The sequence below is a fragment of the Melospiza melodia genome, chromosome 3 (assembly GCF_035770615.1).
Source record: "Melospiza melodia melodia isolate bMelMel2 chromosome 3, bMelMel2.pri, whole genome shotgun sequence".
Classification (NCBI taxonomy): Eukaryota; Metazoa; Chordata; class Aves; order Passeriformes; family Passerellidae; genus Melospiza; species Melospiza melodia.
The window spans coordinates 22,712,013-22,732,355 of NC_086196.1; the positions used below are offsets into that span (position 1 = coordinate 22,712,013).

At 40.8% G+C, this 20,343-nt stretch overlaps 1 protein-coding gene across 1 annotated transcript in view; it reads right to left on the reverse strand.

Moving 5' to 3' along the window:
- The window catches only part of SESN1 (sestrin 1), a 77,549-nt gene extending 57,646 nt beyond the window's left edge, over positions 1 to 19,903 (reverse strand). Inside the window, exon 1 of the mRNA XM_063150982.1 lies at positions 19,640 to 19,903. Coding sequence (XP_063007052.1) covers positions 19,640 to 19,903 — 264 coding nt within the window. The remainder of the gene's footprint in view (positions 1 to 19,639) is intronic.
- Between the last annotated feature and the right edge of the window lie 440 nt (positions 19,904 to 20,343).

The window sequence follows — 20,343 nt, forward strand, 5'->3', positions numbered from 1 at the left end:
ACAGTTCTCTTCAAGAAGAATTTCAACTTCAGCCTCTATTAAACTCAACCCAGTGTACAATACTTGTTGAAACTATTTTGCTCTTCCTCCAGACTGTCCTGCTGGTTCTGTAGCCCTGTTCCAGCCACTAAGCTGCAGTAGTGCAGGTTACTCACATCTCACTGCACTTGGATTTTGAAAGCAACTTGCAAATCCACTAGAGACCAATTATTTTCTTTCTAGGTGCCAAACTGTTCTATGAAGTTTTATACACCCATTGATATTTCAAAGAACTGTTCTTCTTTTCCCTTAATGGGAACTTCTAGATGCAAACATTTTTCTCTGAAATGAAAGATAAATAGAAAACTCAAAAAAAATTCCAAGAGACACCCAGTTTTGGTTCAAACCTCCACCAAGAGGTGGCAGTCAGTTATAAAGGAATAATGGACCTACAGTGCCCTCATGTGTGAGGGGATATGAATTAGAAGAAGTCTGGAGATCTAGAAAAGGAGAGAAAAGTTCTCAAGCCTTCAGGAAGGACCCTCACTGAAGAAAACAATGTTTTCCAGTACGTGGGGATAACTGCCCTCATGCATTAGGACAGACTGAGTACTATAAACATGTGCAAGAAACAAATGACAAAATATCTCCACTTTCAACTGCCTTTTTAGATGCTTGTGAGCTGAAAGTTTCATGTGCTTTCTCACCACAGGAACATAATAAAGGCAGTTTAGTTATCTAGTGTAGAAGCCACTAAATAGTATTTCAACGAAGTACCACCTTAGTGGAAGGTCAAATTTACAAATAGAATAAACACTGTGCACACAAGTCCAACGATGTTGAAGACAACATTTCTTCAAGTGTCTTAGCAAAGATCACACTTCATTTTATTACCCAGGAACACAAAAGTTATCTTTTCTACAGTTACATAGAAATTAAGGAGGGTAATGCACCTTAACTAGCATTCACAAAACCTGTAGGTCAAGTTGGAAGTCACCTAAGTTAACCAACAGGAAGCACCAAAGACAGGAGTGCCTTATCTCATCTCTCACTGTGCTAGAGCTTTCTGCCCACCACAGAAAGGCAACTGCATCTATTCACGACCACAACCTCAAGCCGAGACTGGTGCTCTCACCAATGAGATCACTTAAGCAAGACAGAGGCCAAGTCCCAGTCATTAATGGGCCCAAGGTGACTTCACCTCCTCTCTAAATAAAGTTAAGCTGTTTAATGATGGCGACACAGCCAGCACTTCCAACTGCATTAGTCCTGCTTTACATGCAATTCTTAGCTTGTTCACAGGCCTGGAAATGAGAGCAAAAGCTATTTCAATTCTCTCATCTTGGGAGCCCAGGAATGTAAGGGGCCTGACTTTGAACCACCTCAGGGAGAAAAGGTGCTGAACCCAGAGCCCTCACTCTTTGGAAATGTTCTAACCACTAAGCTATTTCTCAGGAATAGGGGCAGCTCTGGTTTGTTTTGTGCAAAGCCCATCTGATAGGTCTTCAGTAAACATGCTCCAAGAACACCATGTTCTGCAAGCCCCGAGAGGAGATAGAAGGAAACATTTAACCTCTGGATCCACAATGAGCTTACTTGAGCACAGGCGTGGAACTACTGCCCACTTCCAGACCTGAAACAGCCTTAAGCATGGCTGAGTACCTGATGAGGTTCTGCCTAGATGCTCACTAACTTTGGCTAAAGGGTCAGAAGGATCCTGAGCTTTTAAGCCCTGAGTTGGGTTATAAACACAAGCTTCCTGAACTCAGCTCCTGTCTTTAGATTCCATCATTGTCTTTCAGCGAGTTAGTGAAAACCAGAACCTTTTTCTTGACAAATAATTATAACACAGGACAGAGGAACCCCCGTGTTGGTGGCTATAAGTGCAGAAATCTGAAGTTATCTTATTCCATCTAAAACAAACAAACAAATCCCCAAAACTCAACCAAGCAAAAAAAAAAAAAAAAAAAAACCAAAAAAAAAAACCCAAAAAAACCCCAAAACCAAACAAAAAACCACTAGCTGTACTATAAAAACATTAGGTTTGAAAAGAAAAGCATTCTGATGCTAGCAACTACCAGAAGTTGAGTCTACCTACATTATTTCAACTTTCAATTTTTACGTTTTTGTTCTACTGTAGGGAGAACATTTTCCTGTTAGGGTTACTTTTTCCTATAGTGCCATCTGTTGCAGAACCTCACCTCTTTTATTGTTATTGTGAACAATGTATCAATGATAAAGAAGCGACAAACTTGTCAATGAAAATACTGTAAGCTTCGTCACAATCATGACCTAAACGTATCCCAAGTGGCTGAACTACCATTCCCCTGTAGGAGGCTGCAGGAAACAGTAACAAAGTGTAAGAAACAGTAGAGCACAGCACCTGAAAATACTTCCAAGATACAAGCTAACTCTTTCAGTTGCATACAAATAGTAAGGGAGTTAAAGAATTTGAAGAGTATTTGGATCTAAGAGGCCACAAGCTCCAGCCTTTTTCTTTCACTAAAAATACCACCTATGTTCTGATGCATTAGACAGTAGTAAGTAGGAAATCTCTGGGGACACAAGCAGTCTGTTGGGTCATTGCTACAGCCAGGGCTGAATTAAGTAGAACACCTTTCCCACTGGATGAGGCCTTGCCATACAGCAGGATAAAAGATAAAATGCAGCTAAGAAGTTTAAACATGCAGGGTCCCTCTGAGCACACACCAGCAACTCCTGTGCACCACAGTCACACAGCAAAGAATGTATTGCTTCTAGCTAGTGAGGACTGCCAAAAAATTATATTTTCCACTGTCTCTCTTTATAGTAGTGGATAATTAACAGCATTTAAACAGATTTTAGCCTTGACAATGCAGTAGTTTTACTCTCTTGGAATAAAGAAAAAAAAAAAGGCAAATAGCAACACTGTCACACAACACATTATTTTACTTAAGATAATACAGTGCAGTAGAAAAAAAATATTTAATTCCAGAAATAGCTTAAACATATTTATTGGTTAATTTTGTTCAACAGGAACTAAAAAGTCCTAAAACCTTAAATGTCACCCCTCTCTTCCCACCTAGAATCTACTCTTTTGTTGAATCTGTTCTTAGAAAAACTGATTATGGCCATTGTTTTCCCCTAGTACCTCTGTTAGTATTTTCTGGTTAGACTGGGGAAAGTCAGTGCCACAGCCAGCAACAGAAGACACCATCATACATACTCAGGACTGATTTCCTTCACAAACCTCAGCTTTTTGACCCCAACTCTTTCAGTTATTAAAACATCACTGTAGTTGGGTAGGGGATTTTTTTCTGTTGTTGTTTTGGCTTTGGGTTGTTTTTTTTAATACGTGGGAGTGTATGCCTCCTGTGTTCAGATGTGGTGACATTGTGCAGTGAGTGCCTTTTTCCTTCTTTCAGTTTTGTTTCTTTGAAATACATATTGATGCCACAGCTTCATTAACAGTACAAAGGTAATATTAGGGAAGTTTCAGTTGGAGATAAATGCCTTACAAAACTGAAATAGTGACGATCATGAATTAAAATAGAAATAGGCATGAAACTTGAATATAGTGGTGAATATTCATAATTAATATATAAGGTGCTGATGCACCTACTATCATAAACTTCTTATTCATTAATATTTTTCTTCTCCCTTTCCTATGACTGTGTCAATCATCACTGCTTTAAGTCAGTTATTATTACATTGTATCTAAAGAAAACTGGCAAGATATCATGACCAACAAAAAACCCCTAAAAATATGCTCCATCTCAAGAAGTTTTCATGTTACTGTTCTGCAAACAGAAATAGCATGAGATAAAAGGGACATTTTAGTTTCATTTTTCAAGAGTTTTAGAATAATACACCTTCATTTATATTGATGGCACTTCAAACAAATCAAAAACTGGCAACAAAACATGAGACATGAAGTCTCCCCCAAGTGTTCCTTCAAATTCATTACATCTTCCTGGAGCAGGTGCACCAGCATAAGTTCATTCCATGAGGAATTCTGTGAAGCACGTGCATGTGAGGAATGTCTATTTACTGCTGTGGTAACTGGCACACCTGGTAGCCCACACTGAGCCAATTTAGTCCTGAAAACACTGCAGCTGCATTCATGACATTGCATTTAACCTCCCAGGCCCTGCTGAAAGATACACCACACAAATAAATAGAGACACTGTGCTTCCAGGCTCCATATGGCCCATCCAAAAGTTGCTTCCTGCATCTCTCTACTCACAGTGTGACTTCTCAGATTAAGGGACAAGTGTGAGTGTCAGCTTGGCACAGTGATCACACTTATGGCCACTGGAACTCAGGGAAACCTGACACCTGTAAGAGGAGACACATGATTGTTCGTAACAAATGGAAGAACTAAGAGAGTTTTGAAACAGAATCCTGCAGCAACATTTCAAGATGCTTCTGGCCAGACCAACCAGCACAGGGGCCTCAACCCTGCAAGCACATGCATGCTTCACTCCACCACACAGGAGCAGCCATTCTGGCAATTTAGGGCTGCTCCCAAGAATAACAGGCAGATGGGACTTTTTTCAGGATAATGTCTCTGGTACACTACACTTTTAATGAAGTACCTGCTGGTTTATTTTTAATCTATAGTTTTTAGATCATGTGATGGTATTAATGTAAGTACTCTCAGTAAAGCAGTCCCCTCTAAATGTGACAGTAAGTGCCCAAAATACTACTGCTAAGACAATAAATACTTCAGAAGAAAATCAAGGAAAAAAAAACCCCAAATCCTACCACAACCATCTAATTAAACAGATGTGTTTAATATAATAGTAAATTTAACCTGAATAAAGAAAAATGTTTTCCTCTTGTGGTACAAAACCAAATTGTGTCCCATTTCTGTAGCACAACACACTTTCCCCCTCTTCAAAAAAAGATCCCAGAAGCTGAACTTTAAAAAAGCCATGCAAACATGTATTTAATCCTAGATTTCTGAAGGCAACATATTTAGAAGTGTTCTAAAAAGAAAGAGAAGATAAATACTTAATGCTTTGATTGGAGAAATTATTTTAGCATTTTCAGCCTTCACCAAAATTCTTGTTGAACTCACCTCATTAATCTAACTGGATTACCATTACTCAGGTTAAATTCTTCACCCACCTTACAAGGCCATCAAAGCTTTCACACTACTTTGGCTTTAATATTAAGCAGTTTTGGACTGAGGTAAATAAATTTCACAGCATCTGGACAAAATGTGGTTTTCTCCTAACTTGATGGAATTTTAAGACCTCAGGTATTTATTTCTCAATGTGACATCTTGTCAATAAAAATGATTTTAAGGGCCAAGTTAAGTTTTGAGATGAGGCAGAGCAAGTTTCAAATTCCAGTTCAGTACAGATCCCACTCACGCTTGAATGAGATAATGATACACTCAAGGTAAATGCTCTAAGATTTTTACAACTTTAAATGAAAACATGAAAATCCTAATGCTTGGGAAGATCTACTTTGTCTGTTCAACTGCTTTCACAAGCCACTCACCTGAGAGAGGCAAACCAGAGAGTGCAATGTGAGACCTTCATGCTCATAGTTTTTGGCTATCCTAAGGGTATTTTTCTTGCTGTTCTTCATGGGACTTTCATTTATTACCCAGGAAGCCTTTTCCTGCAAGCACTTTGTCCAAAGCAGCACATTTTCACAAAAATGATGGTTTTTTGAGACATCAATCAACTTTGTAACAAGCAAATAAACACTGATATTCTGGCAAATTCTAAATTTCACTCTCAAGAAAACACACCAACGAACTAGTTCCAATATTGTGGTGTGTTGATGGTGGCTGCATGCCAGGTCTCTACCAAAGCTGCTCTATCTCTCCCTTCTTCAGCTAGTCAGGGAGACAGAATGTAATAAAAGAAGCTCCCAAGTAGGCCAAGGTAAGGACAGAGAGAGATCACTCACTCAGCAGTTACCATCACAGGCAAAACATACTTAATTTGGGTAAATTAATTTAAATTATTAATAAATCATAGTAAGATAATGAGAAATAAACCCAAAATTTCAAGCATCTTATCCTCCCCCCCCCCCCCCCCCCCCCACTTTCTTCCTGGGCTTAACTTCCCTCACAATTTTTTCTACTTGCTCTTCCCTAGCAAAGCAGGGGAACAGGGAATGGGGTTGTGGTCAGATACGTTGTCTCTGCTGTTCCCTCCTCCCCAGCTCCAGGGGTCTCTCCCCACAGGGGGCAGTTCTCCATGAACTTCTCCAAAGTGCATCCTTCCTCAGGGCTGCAATTCTTCTTGAACTGCTCCAGCTTGGGGTGGAGCCATTCAGGAACGGACTGATCCAGCATGGATCCCCCTCAGGGTCACAAATCCTGCCAGCAAAACCTCTACAGCTCCATTCTCCACAGGGCCACAGGTGCTGCCAGGAGCCTGCTACAGCACAGGCTGCCAGACTTCCTCAGGCATCCACCTGCTCTGGTGTGGGATCCTCCACACCCTGTAGGTGGAGATCTGCTCCACCAGGACATCCCGCCTCATCATGGTCAGGACCATGGGCTGCAATGGAATCTCAGCTCCAGCCCCTAAAACACCACTTCCCCCTCCTTCTTCACTGCCCTTGTCTGCAGAGCTGTTTCTCTCACATATCCCCCCCCTTCTCTCACCCCAGCTGCTATTACCCAGGGCTTTTTCCCCTTTCCTAGAAAACATTATCGCAGAGATACCACCACTGTCACTGATGGGCTTGGCCTTGGCCAGTGACAGGCCCAAACTGGAGCCAAATGGACATTTGGGAAATTTTCAGCAGCTTCTCACAGGAGTCACCCCTGTAGCTGCTATGAAGCCAAAATCTTGCCATGCAAGCCCAATACAAATACAGAGCCAAGGGAGTAAAAAAATAAAATCCATTTTATATTAAATAATCTGCCACACACATTTCCTGGACTTGATCTCCACTACAAGAGAGAAATAAAAAAGATTGCTGTAAGAGCTTTCTAGAAATTTAGAATTTGCATCAATAATGAGAGCATTCTCTTTAGGATGCTCTCCTGCAGATGATGCCAGATTTCCAAATCAACTCTGTGAAGAGTCATGATCCCATCTAGTTACATGAAGAGAAGCAACTGCCGCAAGGACATAATAGCAGCTTCTCTTCTATATTTTCTTACAGTAGCAGAACATTGTTGCAACAGAATATTATACAGGATGCTGCTTCAATTCCTTGTCATTCCATAACATTCAGAATTGTTAAGAACTCAAATAACTTCTTCAAAGAAGTTTCCCCTTGCCATTTCGAAGTCTCAGGGTTCCAGACTTCTCAGAAAGCTCAATATTCAGAAACAGAAACTATGTAAGTGGTATCACACTATTTTGAAAAGAAAGTAGTTTACAGACTTTATTATCCACGTGAAGACTGTCTTAGTCTGTTGGAGATGGAGAGCTTTATTTCAATGAGCATCAGACTCTATCGTTGTACCAGATAAAGAAATCTAGTCTCAAATTAGGCTATTAAATTGTATTATCCCTGGCTTCTATTACATACAGAAGGAGAAGATATTTAATATGATACTATCCCTAGGAAAACCACTTCATTCTATTTCAAAATTATGCTTGGCTTCAGAATTTAGAGTTAGTTCTTTGTTAGGTTGCCTCTTATATTGTATATTAATAATAAAAACTTACAGCACATCCTCTTTCCAGTTTGATTTCCACTTATATTTCTTAGCAGTTTTAGACAACAAAGGAGCTTGATGCTTTTTACCACTCCTGTCTAGTTGGAAACAAATGAATTCAAGTAGTACTGTAGCAGGATACTCTACCCCTAAAGTGGTCAAGCAACTTGGACAATGTCCTGTTTGCACAGCCATCAGTGGTGGCCTGAGCTCAGGCCATGGGCTGGTTTTGGTGTTGAACTACACTAAACCCCAGTTCAGTATCCTGATAGTGAGGCAAAGATTTGGCAGACAAGCTGCTAAGCTGACCTGGCAGACATGGGACTGGCAGTCGGTCACTTGATACTATCAAAGCCCAGTCCACTCTCATAAGGTAAGGTTTCTCTGGCATATTCCCTCTTGACACTCCTCAAGGTTAGGAGAGAGACCTGCCCACGAGCATTGGTAGGGTGAGTTACATCCACTTTACTTAATTATTCCTTCCTGCAAGCTTTACTATAATTGCTTTGCAATAGTGCTCTGTTCTATCCTATACATACACTGCCAGCAGTTCTAGCTTTTCTACTGTACAGGAAAGAACATTGGGGCTAAGATTGGATCCAGCCACACCTGGAGCTCTCTCTGAGAAGGAGTTTAGAAATGGGTTCCTTTCAGAACCTCGTGGTTCAGCAGCAGGACTTGTCACTTGTCACCCTCAACAAGTACACAGAGCAAATGTTCAGAAGATTAGTATTCATTTTTCTGCTGAAGTTTGGAATACACATGATGATAGACATGTATGTTTGTTTCTGTTACAGAATCAAGAAGGTGTCTCCTTACAGCTGTCTAAAACAGCTAGATACAAAAAGAAAAATTTCACACCAGACCATCACACAGGACAGAACCAGACAGGTTATATTAATAAAGGATAACCTGGGATAAGTTTGCACTAAAACCAGAGACTTTCAACAAAACTTCAAGCTTTAGGCCCCCCATGCCAGCATCCTGACACAAACTCTGAGATTATATCGTCAAAGACATTTTACTCCTCAAAAGGCAAATGCTTATTCATGAAGTTATTGTTAAACAGGGAATTTGTGAGTCCGAGTGAGTGTGCAACTAGAGAAATTTTCCGTTTCCCAACACAATCAAGAAGGGGTTTAGAAGATAGTATTAAAATCTGATTTTATTCTCTGTAAAATGCATCTTCCCAAGTATTTTTTAGTAACTGCTTTTTTGAAGGAACAGCCAGCAAGTCATTTAGCTTCCATGTGAGATTGCCATCAGAACTTTGCAATTGCCTTAGCATGTTTTTATGCACCTGCATGAAGATTGATTACCACTGGAAATGACTTTTGAGGCACGTGGCTACCCTACCCCAGAGCTCTGACAGCCAAGAACTGCACCTGCCCCCAAAACATGCGGATGTGTGACACCCTGCACCACAGACCTGGGCTCTGAGAGGAGGAACACAGGGGGAAGCCACATATAAGGGAAGCACAGCTTACCAGTACAAAATTCATTTCTGCATCATGAAGCAGCCATATTTTCCACTGCCCTTAGGAGTAATGACCTGCACACTAAATTCAGAGTGTATAAAAGCAGCACTTTTCCCAAATCTTCTATCACTATACACAAACATACCAAAAACTACAAAAAAACCACAGAACAGTCTATGCTTCAATCTCAGGTATTCATTTAATGTATAAGCTACAAAGAGTTAACTACTACCTTTAGAATCTAAAATTAAGATTTTTACATTGCACATTACAAATGGTATCTTCTGCATTAAAAAACAGCTTTCATTCCTAGTGAAACCTTACCCAAAACCTTGAATCCTTTAACAAAAAGGCCTGACACTGAATAATGAAAAAAAGAAGCAACATTTGACATTTCCAATTTACACATACTCTTCTGACAGATTATAGACAATATCAGCCAAGCAGAGTTGCCATGTTCTGAATAGCAAGAAAAGCAGAACACTACAAGCCAAGATACCAATATGCCTTCTAAAAGCCAGACAAAAGCATTTCTTTTCCATTTGGCTTATTTTCCTGCCTCGTGGAACAGAACAGTAGCAATAAAAATGTCAGAATTAAGCTTCTCTTACAGAACACTATTTATACATCAATTTCTAGGTAAATATAAGCAACCATTACAAACATAACTCTCAAAACCAAAATGTAACCTAGGTGAAGTTATAAGGTTTCCAAAACCTTTTCTGTAACACAAGTAGGAAGGACAGAATGGACACAAAGGAAGTTACAGCAACTATCAAAAGCATATCCTGGTAAGGCCTTATCTCTCAAATGGTGAGCTCCAGAAAACGTTTTGTGCACAGCAGTTGCCAAATATTTAGTACTGTTAAAGGGACGTAAGCTTGCACTCAGCACTAACTTGAAATTCACAGAAATAGAAAGTTTTTCCTAAACTTTTTTCTTTCTTTGGTCTTTCTTCTACATGGTTATCAATGTGAAACTAGTTTAGAACTAAAATTTAAATAAATGGAAAATCCAAACAAACAGTTTAATCTGAGTGGAATGTGCTGTTGGCAAACAGGCTGCATTTAAAGCTAAAAGTTTTGTAGTACCAGAACACCAGCAACAGGCTCAGCAACAAGCTGCAATGGAAAAAACATCTTTCAGAAAAGAGGTGTTTCTCCTCCTCCCAGAAACAAACACCATCCCCTCTCCCTCAAAAAAAAAGAAAACAAAAGAAAAAAAAATGCACACAGGAAAGGCTTCAGAACTTTAAATAAGTTTGCGTTTCCAGGTTTATTCCTCCTTTGAATAAAAGTCACATTATTCCATGTTCACTCTCTGGGAGTTAAGAAATCCTTAACAAAAATATTTGTCTCAGAAGAAAACCATTTAAAAACAATTCAATACCAATCAACAGTATCCCAGGGAGAGAAATTTGGTGAAGAGGTGATTACATCTTGAGTCTCAAAGCTCAGGCCCACAAAGCCAGTCAGCTGTTTAGGCAGACAAAGACTTGCCAGGAAAGATCTGCAACTAAGAAAACTTTATTACTGACTCCAGAAGGCATAGCATAGTAAAAAAAAGTTACAATTTTTAACTAATTTACAGGGAAAAAAATAAAAAACATGTGTTTTCAGAAGCAGTTTTCAGTGCTTTTCTACAGTACAGTGCCTGAATTGAAAGTAAGTTCTTGCAGTTGCACAGAAGGGACACATTATCAGATTACATAAGCAGCATCACCTCTATTTTTAAAATACCAGCCCAGTATATTTTTGGGTAATATTCTTGCACTAGAACACAGCACTGGGTGATACTTTTAATCCAAAATTACATGAAAGAACTAACTTTGTTTCTACATAAAGCTGAAGTAAGAAAAATGGTAAATTGTTTACTAGGTTTAAATAGAACTAAACCAGTTCACCTTCCCAAACCAACTTTTGGCAGTAATTTAACCTAAGCTTTCCAGAAAAAAAAAAAAAAAAAAAGACAAGACAAAGGGAAAGGGAAAGAAAAAAAGTCAAAGTCACTGAAAACAACAAAAAGGCAGTAAACAAGAAAAAATGCCAACACTTAACTTTTTGGGCTTAATTGATTTATGTAGCTTCAAGTGAAGATTTCCATGTTTCCACCGATTTCTGGAGAGAAACCTAAACTTTTCCCACTCTCCAATCCCCAATTGTTAAACTGTAAACAATTTACTGGAATAGAAAACCATACTGACAGCAAACCATATTTTTGGAAATTTAAACACTCGGTATCCACAGGAAAATATAATCAAGCTTTCAAAACCTTTTTTTCTGTCCCACAATGGTATATTCAGTACTTTTCCGCTATGTTTATTTTAAAAGGAGAAACCCTGACCTGAAGAAAAAGTCAAGAGTAAGATGACAAAATAGCAAGTATTTCTTCAGTGCTCACTTTGCACTTGTCACAGTAAAACAGTGTCATTTTCTTTAAAGTAATATGCTTTGGTCAGGCTAACAGAAGATAAATTATTTTACATAATCTAGAAATCCATACTTTGTCTTTACTTAATATTGTATGCTAATTTACAAAAGACTGCAAAATCTTAGAGCTTTTCCCTTTGCTTGAACACCTCCTCAAGATACATAAAATTTCCCCATTTTTGAGCAAAAATCAGCCAAATGTATGCCAGAAGCCCAATATGAGGATAGTTATTTACTAATAAACAGGACCAAAAAATTCTATTATAAACCCCCCCCAAAAATATAAATAAATTGACTTTTTGGAAACTTAGAGCAGATCTTCTAGGAAAATCAGTGCAGAGAGGGGAACAATCACTGCTACCCATACACTATTAGAATCAGAGCAAGAAAAACAATTTTAGATAGAGACGCTAGAACATGAGTGTAGACTGGAAAGGATCATATCCAGTTATGAGTTGAAATGAACAGCCAACTTCTAAAATTACCTCTAGAAAGAGAAACAGAATCAAAAGAAAGTTTCAAAAAAATCTAAAAAAGCATTCATGTGACTTAGTGACTGCTAGATCAGGAGAACAGATGCTGCTATTTACAAAATGCATTCAAGCTGAAGCATTTCTGGTTCCTACAGATCTCTAGGTATTAACTCCTATTTAAAAAAAAAAAACAAAAAAAGACAGGAACAAATATTTTTGAACTAAGCCACCAATGTACATCCTATAATTGCTTACCTCATTACTAAACAGCAAGAGATAAGGAAACATTTCTGTTTGATTTCTTGAGTTTTAAAGTACTTCAATGCAGTAAAAAAATAAATATCAACCAAGATATTACCAGAAGTGTGCTTCATGCAAATAAAATTTGTAGTTATGATGTCCTGAAAATCAATGCAGCAAAATCACATAAATTCATAAATTTACAGATAATTTCCAACAATTATAAGGAAAAGCTGACTAAGCAAAGCTCATTTCCATACACAAAGAGCCACATATCATTAGCATGGGAAATTATGGAAAGGCTCAAACAGAAACAGCATTAGAAGTGCCCCAGATGCCCTACTTGGCATCACTTTGAGAACCTCCACTGTTTTCAAGCAACTCCTTATTCCAACCAAAGACATTCCCAAGGTCAGCAATTCTGGAGTTGACAAGCTCAGCAAGAGAAAATTTTCCTTCATCTCTCTCAACAGACTGAAGCCTTAAGAAAGAAGGCAAGTAGGCTGAAGCAGGGGAGAGTCAGATAAGGCCATCTGAGTTTTATTAAGCATTTAAGTCTTTGAGAAATATTTTCACATGCCTGCTCAGAATATTCCCTGACATGTCAAGATTAATTCTTCTCCATTAACATCAGCCTGACCCCACACATGTGATACAGACCCATCATCAGAACATGTTTACAATAATACTGCAGAGGCAGCAGATGCCATAAATAAGACTGATCATTTTAAAGCATCATGTCATTACTTCAGCATTCTCTCTCAATTTGACAAAAGCAAGAGTATTAAACACCACCAAAAAGCCCATAACAGACAGATGTTTCTAAACTAGTGATCTGGTAAAGCACCATGAGGATTTTGAAGGGAGCACCCTACAATGAATAATTAGACCCATTCCATCCAATATCTGGAAGAGACAGAACATGCTTTTGCTATGAAGTGAACTTACAAAAAAAGATGTTTTAATTCACTGTATAGAAGAGTACTGTGGGAAACAGGAACTGATTTGGGTATTGGCATTGTGCAGAGGGACTAGTCAGCTTCCAGACGGATCAGATTCGCCAGCACCAGTGAGGATATCATATTTAAACTCTTAAGCTTGAATAGACTATAAATTTCAACTGAGACACCTTTCTAGGGTGGCTGACCAACAGTAAGAATCAAAGAGGAACATCCCTATCATGCAGCAGGACACAGTCAAATTAACTTAGACAAAAATCCTAAACCTAACAGATCTGCCTAGCTAGAGATCTCAGTGTTCACTAAAGAAAACTACTAGTCTTGTACAGGAAGGCTAAAAAAGTCTTTAGACAAAGCTATAAAGTAATTTTTCAAAGATTACCCCCCAAGAAGATTAAAGATTTGTAAAGTTAGGCAGTCTTCCATAACACCACTGATCAGGATAAACCATTTGGGAGCAATGAGCATAATTTTCACCCTTATTACTCTTAACAAGTGCGCACCATAGAGCTCAAACACAAAGCAAAGAGTGAATTCTTTTGTGAATTCACATTGCTAGAACAAATACAGCAATGAAACAGAAAAGTAACTCCTATTTTATCCTCTGTGGATGCACACAGGGGAATCACTACCTCCTCTCCTGGCAGAGGCTTTATTTGTCCCACCACAGTGGCAGAGGACACAATGTCTGCTTTGGCTATGACCAGCAATCTTCCCATCCTTTCTGGATGCCCATTTAATTTAAATGACACAAGTATTCTGCCAGGCTTTGGAAAGGAAGGATATTCCCTTCTATGTCCTCTGCCAAGCAAGCGTAGATCCCAATCAGTCCCTCAAGGTTTTAAGACAGGAAAATTTATTTGGCTGCTCATGTGACCCCTCTCTTCTGTGCCCTAACAGCCCTCAGCAAACTCTGGAATTCTGATACATTGATCCACTAAAGCAGCAGGCCTGAGAAAACAAAGAGATAATCAACACCACCCCTTCAAGCCCACCTGATGCTTTTATGTATGAGACAGGTTTCAGACCACAGGTTTGAGCACTGTTTGTCAGGTAAATACATTCCTGAAGATCAAAGGGAAAGGACTTAGATGGCTCTTGAAGTCCCTCCAAGCAGTTACCAATACAAAAGACAGAAAAAGAAGCTGGAAGGAAAAATCATCCAGCTAGCAATGCTCTCCCTTTCCCAGGGAGAGATCAAGTAAGCACCTCACTCCTGCCTGACGTTTAAGAACAGTTTAGATCTAAAGATGAACATGACTGGCTAAGTCTATCCTAATACTGACATCTTCCCCAAATGTCCAATCCAAGTCTTTCTGGAATTTAGATCCATTGTTCATTCATGCTAGCTCATGTTTTCTTTGTTTTTGCAGCAGGATTTTCATCCCTTTTCATCACACTTCTTTTTGAATATATTCTCTTAAGCCTCCTTTTAGCTGAGCACACCACCACTAAGTACTTCAAAGCTTCTTCACAAAAAAACTCCAAAGGACTAGAAGATATTCTACAAACTCACATTAAATATTAAAGTAATTTTAAATTATATGATTGCTCTCCAGTTTTCTTACTCTCCCTCCCAGCTCGTAATCCATTCAACAAGCCATAAATATTTGTTAATCAAGCCTTTGCTGGACTGGACCTCGTAGAGGCTGTACCAAGTACTTGTTACCTGACCTCACCTGCCTTCTGGGGATGGTTGTCCAGCTAATTTTACTCACTAAGGTGCAGTTTATAGATCACAATTCCCCAGCCTGTTAATAAGGCTATCATGTGAACATTGAGGACTCCAGTATATCAATCTATTAATATAATAGAATCTCTCTGCACCACAAGGCCTGTTACTCCATCACAGAAACACTAGCAATGCTGGATTTAAAAGAATTTATCCTGGCTAAATCTGCTTTGGCTGTTGCTCAACTTCTTTTCCTAGGCACTAAAAATGTGTTTCAACACTGGTCCAGTATTTTTTCTTTGAGCAGCAGTTAAAATCCATCAGCTTCCTCTTCATCCCATCCCATTTAGCCCACACTGAAGAGGCATGCACCAATTAATCTAAGTCTGCTACTTCCCTCCACTATCTTGAAATTACAATCCACTACATGAGATCACTTCAGCTAGCTGCTTTTTTAAGCACCCTGGAATTAATTTCACCAGGCCCTACCAGATTTAAAATTTGTTGCTTATCCAAGCAACCTACAGGTTTTCCCTCCAGCCTAGGAAGGTACTATTTATGCTTTTATGGCTACTGACTACACAGGCCGGATTAACCGTTTCAGAAAACATTTCAATCACCTCAGCATTATCTGTTAATCCACTAATCTGTGCATCTTTTATTTCTTGCTTTCTTCCAATATTCATTTTAGCCATGCCTCCTTATGTTTTTGACCATCCTAGCTTTATTCATACATCTTTGTGTACTTTCTATAGGTTTCCTTTGTTTACATCAATGAAAAGATCAACAGAGAGCAGAGTTATTTTTTCATTACTAATTTTCCCCTTCAATGCAAGTGTTTGGTGTCACTAGACTACTTCTCAAAGAGGTAGAGATTGTTTTTTTCTTCCTTGTACTTGCCCCCAGTCAAGCTCTGTGTGCTATATTCTCTGCTTTTTGACACTTATGGGTTTTTATGCTGTTGTCATCTGTTATCCTATGTAGACTAGAATCTTGTTGCACCAGCAGAACCCGCCCTCCATCTATGTATTCTTCTCTTTGTTTATGAAGAGAATGAATTTACACACCCAGCATGTCCTGCTGAGTTTTCTCCACTGAATGGTTACAAGAGATTTAAATTATCAAATCTCATCCTTTCAGTGATTCTTCTCCAGCTACGGACAGCCACCTTGTATTGATATCCCACTGCTGCATTACTGATTGATCCACCAGAGGCTGGCAGAAGACTGTCCATGGGCATGTGTTTAGACGTTCCCCTGCTGTTCTTTCCCAATATATTTGTGCTGGTGTGCGGACACCCAGCGCACCGGCAGGAGTGACGCACTACTCTGCAAGGTCACAGGCACTGTGCTATAAATACATGCAAAACACCCCAGCAGCAAGAACTTCCCAAGAACCTAGGGACACATCTTGGGGGCTTTACCTCAAAAACCATTCATCAAACATTTATAAATGCAAGCATTGAAACTGCTTTCACTTGGTTAAAGCATTGCGATTGAAATATGTTTAAAACACTTCTTAAATTATCCATGGAGGTCAAGGTGGCTTTAGGAACTGGCTTTTGTTAATAAAAGCAAAAATTAGAAAAAAAGGAACTCATTTGTTGCCATTGTCTTTATAATAACCCCTACAAAAACAACTCATTTATTCTAAATGGGAAAACCTATGTATTCTCTCAGGTAAAAAAGTATATGTTATTATACATATAAAGACATAGAGCCTACAATGAGAAAACTCTATCCTGAACATAAGTCAAATCAACAGGCATTTATGTTAAGCAATAATTAATTCTACAGATTCTGATACAAGCAATATTGTTTATTTATAATATCATTATTAATGCTATTTATTAATAGCAAAAAAGAAAGCTGCACACTTAGTACCCCACCATACATCAGAGGAATTTTTATCCTGGGGAAAGAAACCCCCAAACATAACAAAGGCAGGCTTAGAGGGATGCCATGCTGACACAGGCTGCTGCCCAGCCTGCAGCTTGCACCAGCCATCCAATGCATTCTACCAACCTGCTCCAGACACAAAGCTGCAAAATCACCAGGAGCACCAGCTGCTCAGGCCTAAATATTTGCTGACTGCCCCACCAGGCAAGAGGGCACTAACTCAAAGAAAGAAATAGCAATCAGTCCACATGGAAAATTCTAATCTTTGATGTCCTCACTGATTTATGCTGGAAGCAAATCTGAAAGATAAATAATGCACATTTTGCAGTTATCCATAGTGAGGCAGCTGGGGAGGGCAGGAATAAAAAGCCCTCTATGAGTCCAGGCTCAGAGTTGTAGTCTGGGATGGACTATCCCACAGGAGAGAGAATGAGGGGAGCCCCAGTTCACAGGACAGCTCCTGGGTTCAAAGTTGCCTCTCCTGCCCTGGGCTCCATGCCATTTAATAACTTTGGACAGCATTATTGTACATATTGCTGTGGACTTCAGTATTGGTTCAGAGCCCAAAACAGGGAGATAAAGTAACACAAGTGCTGATGCTGTTCTGAATGGGATTTCACATTTTAATAACTAACCTTTGGAAGTACTGCTGAAAGCCACAAGTTCTATGGGGTGGTAATATTTAATTTAATAGTTTGCTCTACCTGCCATCTTCACTGCAGAGAACTGAACAATATTATTCTTGGTGATTAAACAACAGAAAACCATTTCATGCCTGGCAATAGTCCTCAGCACCCAAAACAGAACACCTGCACTGGATTATTTCTCCAACAAATGTTTGTTGGGTGCAAAGATTACAATGAAAATTTTCATTTATAAGTACAGACACAAGACCTAAGACTTGCCACTTTATATTGATAAAATACAGAATACTTCTCTCTTAGATCTGTGCTCCTGAAAAGGAAAATATACAAAAGCAGCTTTTGAAAATTTTCTTAAAATAATGTTGTATTTGACTTTATTTTGCTTAACTTATTGGTAAATTTTTACTGCACCTTGTGTGTACAGCTGGTTTCACAGCTATTAAACCTTTGACACCTATGTTTATTAATCAAACCAGCAAGGACCACAGCATTTGAACTTGCATTTGCTGCATGAAGACACACATTCTCTGCCAGAACTTTTTGGTTTAGTTAAAAAAAAAGAAGCTAGTAACAAAGTTTCTAAACCACACTAAAACTTGAACAGACCACTAACTTCAAATACATAAAAACATAAAAGGGAGTCATCCGGTCGTGTAGTCTGACCTCCCCCCAAAATCTAGGTGAGAGATCACCAGCTGTTTGGCCTTTGAATAGACTGGTATTTTGAACCTGACAAAAACAAGTCTTCCCTTAGCAGTCTGTTGCAGTAACTCATCATTCTCACTGGTAACAGACTCACTTCTCATAGGAACCTTTAACAGGGAAGATGCCAGATGAAGTTTTCAGCTCAATATTCAAGTTTGGGGTGGTTGGTCGTTTCACTGGCTTCAGTTTTTAACTTAGACCATGCTTCAAGCTCTTCACTTAGAGCACGTGGAACCATGAGCTTTGAGAAAAACCCCACACACAGCCTAAACTGGGTACAGTAAGTTACACTGTATTGATCACACTGCACACTACTAAGAAGTTAGACAAAACAAACAGAAACTCTTTCAGCTCCAATTACTCAAACCCGGAATGTACTTCTATATATATAATAACATAAAATGTTATTTATGTTATACACATTTATGCATATCATGTATAAATTATTCTATCTATAGTACTTTCATATATTATTATTATTTTTCCCTGGATGTCTCTATATTGAACCTGTTAAAGTTCAGGGAGAAAAAGCACAGCAGTGAGAAGCAGGCAGCTATCTCCAAGCCCAGCTCCCTGGATTCACTTGTGATTAAAAGAAATCCTCGAATTTCCTTTTCCTACTCTGCAGCTAAAAGCAGCAGCTTTAGCAGTGCTGCTGGACCCGTTGATACAAGAATTCTGAGATCTGTGCAAAAACTTGAGGTGAGCAAGACAATCGCAATGCAAGTAACTATAATTAGACTGCAAGAGTGGAAGAGTACAAAGTAACATTTATTTTTGCTAGCATTAGGTCAGTAAATGTAATCCTCTATTGGCTAGGCTGCCTATGATGCCTTTGAAAAAAAAAAGTTTGGATCCTATCGATGCCAGTGGAAAAACTATTTACCAATAAACAAGAAGGGCATTCTGACAGGCTCTGCCTTAACAACAAGCTCACATGGCTTGTAAAAGCTCCAAGACTTCCCACTTATATTTTCAATTGGCAACACTAATATCAATACCCAAATCCTTCCTGCTTCTCTGTTGAAGTTATCAGGGTAATACCACGGCACTGATCATACAGACTGAAACTAGAGCGTTAAAGTTGTCATTTTAATGCTTCCTTGGGGATGCCCCAACTTTCCAGCCATTCATTGCCAAATCCTCTATGGTGAATTCCACTGAGAGACTTCGTGCTTTTTCACAGAATAGTTAGGGCTGGAAGGGACCTCTGGAGATCATCCAGTCCAACCTCACTGCCAAGGCAGGATCACCGAGAGCAGGTGACACAGGAACATATCCAGGTGGTTTTTGAGTGTCTACAGTGAGATATTCCCCCTCCCTCCCCCCGCTGCCTTTCAAAAACGCTTTTCCAAGTGTTTATTCAGGGAGAGAGCCGTAGGGGTGGGGAGCACTTAGCACGTATTAATTGCAGGAATAAATCTGACAGGGTGGATCAGACGCCCACCTCGGGGCACAGATGAACCCTGAGGGCGCGCTACGTGGGCCGAGGCAGCCCGCGGGCCGGTCCCAAAGCCGAAGGGGCGGCGTGCCGCGCTCACCTGCACCCCGCCGAGGATCGCCTCGCTCTTCTCCCTCACGTCGGGGAAGGGGCACCGCTTGGACAGCATGAGCAGGCGGGCCAGCGCCTCGCCCAGCCCGTCCCGGGCGGCGGGCACCGGCAGCCCGTCGGCGGCCGCCCCGGAGGCGACGCTCTCAGCGCGGCGGAGCACGGCTTGCCCGATGGTGTCCAGGGCGGCGGCGCGGGCGGCAGCGTCCCGGCTGCACAGCCCGTCCCAGCGCACCTCGCCCTCCCGCTCCTCCATGGGGCCGCCCGGCCGCTGCTCCCCCGCCGCAGCCGCCGCCTCCTCCTCCTCAGCAGCCCCGGCGCGGCCGCCCCATGGCGGGCTCCCGGCAGCCGCCAGCCCGCCCACACAGACGACGACGAGCACGGCCGCGGCGAGCGCAGAGCCCGCTGCCCGCGCCGCATGGGGGGCAGCGCGGGCCGGTGCCCCCGACAGCCGCCGCCGCCGCCCTCCCGCGCCGGGGCTGCCGAGCGAGCGGCGCCGCTGCGGCTTCGCCTTTCCCGGCGGGGAGAGGGGCGGCCACCACCCCGCGGCGCCGGCGGCTCCTCCTCCCTGCCCCGGGCATGGAGGGAAGGGGCGGCCCCGGCCCTGCCTCTCCCGGGGCGGCCCCTCAGCCCTCCCCGCCGGGGCCGCCACCGACCCCCGGCAGTCCCCGCACGCGGGGTTGGGGGGAAATAGCC